At 45.6% G+C, this 8,800-nt stretch overlaps 1 protein-coding gene across 1 annotated transcript in view; it reads right to left on the bottom strand.

Moving 5' to 3' along the window:
* LOC122552376 (collagen alpha-1(V) chain-like) overlaps nt 1-8,349 on the bottom strand; it is a 290,918-nt gene extending 282,569 nt beyond the window's left edge. The window contains exon 1 of the mRNA XM_043695125.1: nt 7,721-8,349. Coding sequence (XP_043551060.1) covers nt 7,721-7,802 — 82 coding nt within the window. The 5' untranslated portion in view covers nt 7,803-8,349. The remainder of the gene's footprint in view (nt 1-7,720) is intronic.
* Nucleotides 8,350-8,800: the final 451 nt, after the last annotated feature.

Here is an 8,800-nt window from a genome sequence, read left to right as displayed (position 1 = left end):
GCCGGAGTGGAGTGGGGGCGGAGAGGTCAGGAAGAAGATTGCAGGTTAGGAAGACGGTGTACTCAGCGGGTCATGAGTTCATGGAATGCCCTGCCAGTAGCAGTGGTGGACTCTCCCTCATTATGGGCATTTAAGCGGGCATTGGATAGGCATATGGAGGATAGTGGGCTAGTGTAGGTTAGGTGGGCTTGGAATGGCGCAACATCGAGGGCCAAAGGGCCTGTACTGCGCTGTATTCTTCTATGTTCTATGTTCTATGTTCTATTACCACTGTGCCACAAGTCAGCACAACTGTACGCTGACTGTGGTGAGTGAGAGGCAGAAACCACAAGATCAAATAAAAAAGGAGGCAACAACTATTCTGTGCTCACGTTTATATTTCAATTGAGATGATCCTTGAAAAAGAAATAGAAAAAATATTAAATATTACGTGAGCTGTTAGCTCTGTCAGAATCAGTTTTCAAAGAAAATGCTTTGCCCTAACTGTACTGACGACTCCGAAGTATTTAAGAATACAGAAACAGACCATTCAGCCCGACCAGCTTGTGCTTCTGCTCCAACTAAGCCTCCTCTTCCAACAACTTGGAAAGCTCAATCCGCGTCAGCAGGAGGAATGTCAAGAACACAAGAGAGATGCAACAACACCCAGGGCTGAAGCTGGAGTATAATTGGAATCGGAGCTGACTCCCTTCTAATGGAAGCTTGACTACTGCACAAAACTCTCAGTAATTCCAGAGAAGAAAAGTAATAACAGTTTAATTTAAACTCTTCTGAATTGCAATGTGGTCCTCCAGCTGGTTAGGGATATTTACCTGATGGTGGCTAATTTAGAACAATTCGAACGAATTACAGACGTCAATGAACTCCCGAGATTAAAGGGGATTGGAATGCCTACCAATGATTTTGTCATTCAAGCGTGTAATTGTTCCAAAGAAACTACAAACTGAAGAGATTAGTTTGTTCAAATTGAGAGCTCCACATTGTTCTCCGATACATGCAAGTTGTATTTCTTTCCCAACAACTGATGGAACTCTTAGGTCTGCCTGGGGAGTGTCAGCGAGTATGAGATAGTGATGGAGACGGAAATAGGTCTGGAGTAGGTCATGGGGCCTGTTGAAACTGTTCCACCGTCCCAGCGCACAGCTGATCATCAACCTCAAAGCAACTTTCCCCATACTATGCCTGCATCCCTTAATTTATTGGGTATCCAGAAATCTACTAATCTCTATCTTGAACGCACTCAATGACTAAGCCTCACCAGCCCTCTGAAGCAAAAAATTCCAAAGACTCACCACCATCCAAATGCAGAAATGCCTCCTCTTCCAACTCCTAAATGAGTCGACTCTGACTATTAAGTAGTATCGACAGCAAAGAAACCGTGACCCTGGTTCCACACACACCCCTACCCTGGGGAAACACCCCTTCTGCATCCGACCCATTAAGAATTTTGTAAGTTTCAATGAAATCACCTCTCATTCTTCTGAACTCTAGAGAGTACAGGCCCGTCACAAAGTCCCACCAACCTAGGAATGAGTCTGGTGAGAAAGAAACAAGTTGAACTGCTGTAAATCAGAAACCAAAACAGAAATTGCTGGAAAAGCTCAGCACGCCTGGCAGCATCTGTGGGGAGAGAAACAGTTAACGTTTTGGGGTCGAGTGACCCCTCCTCAGAACTGATTATTCTGGTGAACCTCTGTTGCACTCTCTCTCTCTCTCTATTGATTTAAATGAAAGCATTGATCTGGTTAAAAAGCCCCTGTAGGGGTAAACAAAATTTAACTTGGAAACACCGGCATGGAAACTTATCAAAAACGTTACCACCGCCCCTGCGATGCCCCCTGGTCTTGAAAGGCCAGTAACGTGCCAGTGCATGCTTCCCCTTGATACTCAGTGTGTGGTCATAATTGCAGAGGTGTTTAGTCCTTCCTTAACTAAGTGACCAAAATCACACACAACACTCCAGGTGCAATTCCACCAAGACTCTACACCATTGTAGGAAGCCATTCAGAGGGAGATTGAAGGATCATGTTTTTCAATGTCTGGACATTAACCTGCTCTAGGTAAATGGGTTCTTTAAGAATTTGTAAAATGTGCGCAGACTTTCCAACTTTCCTGTCCCTATAATAAACCTGTGTTTTGGTTAACAACCTCGTCGCCAGACATAACGACACATTGATTAATACCATTTATAAATTTTGTCTATTCAAAAAAAGAATCTGGTCCACATGCACGTTCACTGGAGTCCGGACAGAAAATACAGTAATATTGGCTATGAACATAGAAGAGCTTCATTTTGTAGGATACGAGATGAGTTGGACCAGTGTGTTAAATTTGCAAATTTTACTAAATTAAACGCTGGGAGGTGTCAATTTGAGCGCTGCAGTCAGGATTCAATATTCAAACTGAAATAACTCCATGGAGACCGGTATCCCATCACCAAGTCACCCTTTATTCACATGTGCTCTGCACATGGACCATGACCAGCCAACTCAGAGCCAGTCCCTGGAGTGAAGAGAACCTATGACCCTCCTGTTTAAATCTGTCAGCCAGGACTCCCTGATTGGGGCTGTTAACCTGGTACAATCAGGGAACTCAGATTCAGTGAGATCCACCTGGCTGATCTTGTTACAATCTCTACATAAACCAATTAAAATTTTGAATGAACCTTGCAACTCATCAGAACCTTGCCCTGAGAAGGGTCACTTGACCTCATAGAATCTGAGTTCCCTGATTGGACTAGGTTAACAACCCCAATCAGGGAGCCCTGGCTGACAGATATCAACAGGAGGGTCAGAGATTCTGCTCACTCTGAGAGCTGGCTCTGAGGGAGCTGGATCAGTGTCAAGGAACTCTCCATGTGACACTAAAGGGTGATTTGGTGACAGGATACCAACCTCTCTGGAGTTATTTCATTAATTGTGGATTCAAGGGACATCACCACCCCCTGCCCCACCCCAGTTCAGACAATGGGGAGCCTTGGCAGTAAGTTGACTTGGCCAAAGACATTAACCACAAGCACTCGCCAATCTTTACTCACTTCACCAAGCTGCGGTCAGCATGATCAAAGAGATTCCAAAATGGGCGTGGATTTGTGAGGAAGACATTCAAGTGAAGAAGGAAGGGAGGTGAGTGATAGAGATGTGATTTGCAAGGACAGGTACATGAGTGGGATGGGATGGGGTGGAATACTGCCTGAGGAGGGACAACCATTTCCAGTAGGATGCTGGCTGCTCAGCAGATTCAGTTTGTAATGGGAGCAATGGAGCAGGAGATGTCAAGGACAAGAAACTTCCAAGAGGCATCATGGAGATAATAGAGAAACTATAGAAATAAATGAGCTGTGTGGGACCTGGGGTGGGGGCTGCTGTCCCTTGAATCCACACTTGATGAAATAACTCCAGAGAGGCTGGTTTCCTATCACCAAGTCTCCCGTTATATACACCCGGAGAGTCCATGACACTGGCCCAGCTCCTTCAGAGCCAGCTCTCAGAGTGAACAGAACCTCTGACCCTCCTGTTTGTATCTGTCAGTCAGGGCTCCCTGATTGGACCAGGTTAAAAGCCCCAATCAGGGAACTCAGATTCTCTGAGGTCAAGTGACCCTTCTCAGGGAAAGGTTCTAATGAGTTGCAAGGTTAATTCAAAATGTTAATTGGTTTATGTAGAGATTGTAACGAGGTCAGCCACATGGATCTCATAGAATCTGAGTTCCCTGATTGGGGCTGTTAACCTGGTCCATATGTGTGTTTGTATGTGTGTGTGCATGCCTGTACATGTGAGTATGCATTCACGTATGAGTAGACACACTTACATACTACACGTGTTTTTACATATTCATGTGTGTGCATATACATTATATATATGTGTGTGTGTGTGTGTGCGTGTGTGTATGTTGGAACATCTAGTTGCAGCTGTACAAGATGTTGGTGAGGCCACATTTGGAGTACTGTGGGCAATTCTGGTTGTCCTGCTATAGGAAGGGAAGGATATTATTGAACTATTAAGAGTGCAGGAAAGGTTTACTGGGGTGCCACCTGGACGGGAAGGCTTCAGTTGTAAAGACAGGTCAGAAAGGCTGGGACTTCTTTCCCTGTAACATAAGAGACTGAGGGGTGACCTTATTGAGGGGCACAGATAAGGTAGATAGCAGACAACTTTACCCCACATAGGGGAGTCTGAAACTAGAGGGAATAGGTTTCAGATGAGAGGGGAAAGATAAAAAGGGTCCAGAGGGGCAACATTTTCACATCGAGGTTAGTGAGTGTCTGGAGCAGGCTGCCAGAGGTAGTGGTGGAAGCAAATGCAATTTCGTCAGTTGAGAAACATTTAGATAGGTCCATGAATGGGACAGGTATGGAGGGATTAGACCAAACACAGGCAAATGGGACTAGTTCAGATTGTGACAACTGGTCTGCATGGGCTAGTTGGGCTGAAGGGCCTGTTTCCACGCTGCAGACTTTGTAACTCCATGACCACTGCTGGTACCTTGCGGCATGTGTCACTTCTAACAACATGGGGCACTGGGTGAGGGTGGTTCAATGTCACCAAACCTCCCTTGACTTAGGCCTATCTAAAGGTGGAGGATACACAACATGATGTATCTACAGAACAGGACTTTCTGAGATAGAAAGACTTATTGCATAATCACAGTAGGTACGAGGGAATTTCTCAAGGGGAATGACTCGGACCTTAGGGAGCTGGTCCAGTTTCAGCTACTCCCTCCTTAAACTGGAATAGAACACCCCTGTCTCCATTCTCAGACTCTGAGACATGTGCAGAGTAGGTGGAGCTATTATCTCCTGAACATTATCCCATTCAGAGCTATTGCGCAATCCTGATGTATGCACAGCAAGATTCCAGAAACAACTTGGCCTTAATCACCTATTTTCTTGCAAAGGAGCCCATATCCCCAATCCCTCTGCTGGTAAATGAGAATGGATTCATTTGGGATATCTGGTCGGCATGGACAAGTTGGACTGAAGGATTTGTTTCTGTGCTGTATATCTTTATGACCCTCTGAGTGAAGATTTGCAAAGAAAAGTTCCCTGCTCCTTTTCTGCAAAGTTATGCCTCTAAATCTTTAACATCCACTTAATAGGCTTCAGGTCAGTGCCCCGTGCAAACACAGGCAGCGCTCCCTCACTCTGTCAAAGTGTGGGTGTTGTAGCCGAGTCTCTGGGCTGGTTTTACAGCGCACAACCACCTGATGTGATTTGAGAGTTCCCACAGACTGAGCTGGAGCCTGAAAGTGAGGTACAGGATGGATTTGCAGACCTCTGCATGGCATTTGCTATGAGATTTCATTCCGTGTTCTGTTGGAGATTAATACTTGTACCAATAATGACAACAAAAACATTGATTTCAGGCATGATTTCAGGCAAGGTGGACCTCTCAGTTATGTTATCTCACAGTGCAGCGACCCCTGGAATTTAAATCTCACTCCGTGGTATCCAATGCCCACACTGTCTGTCTGTAACCTTCTCCAATCCTATGATCCTCCTGAGATCTCTACATTCCGCTGATCCCTGCCTCCTGCTCCATCTTACCATCAGTGGTGGCATTGCTTTTTCACCTGCCTGCATCCAAAGGTCTGGAATTCTTTCCCTCAACCTCTCTCTCTCTCTCTGCTCACTTAAGACACTCCATCAAGCTATAAAATTACAGAATCATTCGGGGCAAGGAGGCTCTTCGGTCCATCTAGTTGGTATTGCCAAAGCTGTGCTGTACCTGCACTGGTCCCAATCTGGTCACCTACCCTAATATCTCCAAAAGGGGGATCCATGTTTGAGCACATTCCTGCTCACCGTCTCGAGTGCTGCATTATGTAACAGCCAGCAGCCACACAACGATAAACTTCAGAAGATAGTCAGAGAGACGCAGACATCCAGTTCCCTGCTCAAGTACTGCCCTCAGGGGAAAGCCAAGAGTGACCCTGTTGTGGTTACTTTTAATTGCAAATTTCAAACTCACTTCGTCCTGAAGGGAAGATAGCGAGAGTGGACACAGAGAGGGACATCAGGTCGGCCTGGCAGCCTGAATTTGGACAAAATGAACGGGCCGAGAGCCAGTGTTAGCAACTCATCCTGGGACGGCAGACAGCTGTGGGGCTGCAGGTCAGGAGGGGACAATGACTATGACTGGAATCGCTGACCCCAGCACATTCCAGTGGGAACTGTGTAGGAGGGGACCAGAGCAGAAACCCCTTGCCTGGACCTCTGCAGGGAGGTCAGTGGGAAAACTGCAGCAGGAAAAAGAGAAAAAGCCAGATTTGTTTTAAATCCCATCCGTGCCAAGCTACAATTCTGCCAACTCTGAACCCCCTGGCAACCCAGCCACGGGGGCAAGTCCTTGCAGAGACCAACACCCTGCGACGTTCACTCCTGTACACGAAGTGGGGACTAATGATAAACTTGTAGCTTTTACACACATGAGCTGCAATGACACTTACGGATCACTTAGCCCAGGCCTGTTCTGAAATCGTACGAAAGGATTTCACAAAGCCCCTCGCTCATTCTGCAGCACGTATCTGGGCTGCACACCTCAAACAGACGGGTGGAGAGAATCACAAAAAAAAGCAAAATCAATGCAGCAGGCCATTCAGCCCCTTGAGTTTGACCTGACATTGGGATGAGACATTGTGTGAGCCATTAGCAATCCGAAGGGAAGTCTGCTACCCCTGACCCTCAAGCCCATCCCCCACCTCAACCTTTTCTAATTTTCTTTCTTAGCTCCTGAGGCTAAAAAGGTACTGCAGCTGGCAGCAAGTCTAGCCTAGCCTGGCCTAGCACACCCTCAGAAACAGGGCACCACGTTCTCAAAAGGGAATTCCCATTAGCTCAGGCATTCCTGCGGTCAGCACCATGCCAAGCCCCATCCGCAACCGTCCAAGAAGAACTTCCGATCTCTCCAGAATGAGGTCAACAGGTGGGGCCCACCACACTGCTTTGCCACTGATTTTCAGCATTACAATCTAAGCCTCCAAATCAGAAACCACAGGCTTAACCTTTGATCACATGGCCACCCCAACAGTGCCGTAACCTGGGGTTTGTTCCAAACCGCGCCATTACCTCTTTAAGAACAAATTGCCCTTTTAAGACTGAATAGCTGCATTCCCTAAAAAGCACTTGCAGCCCCAGTCACTCTGCAGCGTTACTGTACTGTACTGTACAGTTCACGTTCAGATGCAGGACTGAGGGGAGATGGTGTCAAGGACGATGCTATAACAAAACACAGAGAAAGAGTTTGACAAATGATGCTGTTAATGACAATGTAAAACACAATGCCTCTGTTTCCACCAACCCGCGACAGACAATAGATCAATACTGCAGGGAAAAAGAAATTCAGTTAACTGTCACTTCTCATTGGGAAAATTAATTGAACAACCCTAGTTACTGGCGGTCAGAGAAAAGCACAGCAAATACGAGGGGGTGGACTGTTATGGGTAAAACTTGCTCTTTTGGGAAACAGTTTTGTTTAAATTCCGAGAGTGGAACACATAACATTTTTTTAAAAAAAAGGCGGTGGAAAAGTTGGAGTAGAGAATCTTTGCCTATTTGCAACACTACCACAATCGCTTTATTTCCAGCATAATGCTTTTCACCACGAGGTCTGTCCTGGAAACTAAAAGTACACACATTTTTAAAAGTCACGAAACCAGTGCAAGAGGAAAGTGTGTTTCCTAAAGGGGAGCTGAGACAGTGCATTTAAAGAAGTCCACTTACCTGCTTTGACAATTGTCAGTGTTACCACAAATAAAATCACTCGGGCTGACAGCTGCCTCTTCCTGATGTCCCGTTGTTCCATCTCCAAATGACATGAATTTCCTTTTTTTTTGGTCTCTCTTTCTCTCCCAATTGTTCACCTCCTCCTCCTTCCCCCCTCTGAAGACAGTTGTGTGTGTGTGTGTGTGTTTTAAAGTTTCCAAGTCCCTCACAGCGTGTATAGGTGCTACATCTATACTGTTGCCTGTACACCGCAGGACCAGGAGAAAGTTAAAGCTGCTCCCTCTCTCTTGTTCTGTGCAGGCACTGATTTTACAAGACTTCTTCACTCGACATTTTTCTTAAAAAAAAAGTGGGGGGTGGGGGTGGAAGAGATGAGGATTTTTTTTTTAAAAAAAAGATCCGAGGAAGTTACACTCGATTTCTCCTCCTCCCCCACCCCCCTATTTACATGTGACGATGTTTAAGGAGAGAGAGAAATGGATTTCTTTCGAATACATTGACACTGACACCACAGAGAAACAATAAAACCCTCAGCAAATCATAGCTGGCCTCAGCTCACATCCGAAACTCACTTTGTCCAGCAAACGAGATTGGCCCCAAGTTTAGCTCCATCAACTTCCAATTGGCCGCACTGATCTGTCAGTGTCTTTTTTTTATCCCTAGGGCTGAGAGAGAGAGAGAGAGAGCAACAAGTTAGGAGAAAGAATTCGCAAAGAGAGAAAGTCAATCGAAATTTTATCTCCGTGCAACTTGATTCCAAAGGAGGCGCCCTATTCATTCATTAAATTACTTTTTTTTTCCACGACTACTCTAATGCAAAATAAAATGCCCAGCTGCAGTCCAAACAGGGAAGGCTGGTTACTTGCAGCCTGCCGAACGAATTGTTTCCAGGTTGAGAGATATTTGAGGGAAATCGATCACTACACCTGAATAGATCTTTTTTCGAAAGGCATTTTATACCAATGGTTGCATCAATAGTTTGCTCTTAGTGAGACAGTGAAAAATCACACCGCACCAGATTATGGTCTAACATGTTTATTTGGAAGTCTGTAACCTGGTGTGGTGTGATTTTTCACT

This window comes from Chiloscyllium plagiosum, chromosome 8 (genome assembly GCF_004010195.1).
Source record: "Chiloscyllium plagiosum isolate BGI_BamShark_2017 chromosome 8, ASM401019v2, whole genome shotgun sequence".
In the NCBI taxonomy this organism is placed as follows: domain Eukaryota; kingdom Metazoa; phylum Chordata; class Chondrichthyes; order Orectolobiformes; family Hemiscylliidae; genus Chiloscyllium; species Chiloscyllium plagiosum.
This window is presented reverse-complemented; position numbering and strand designations above follow the sequence as displayed.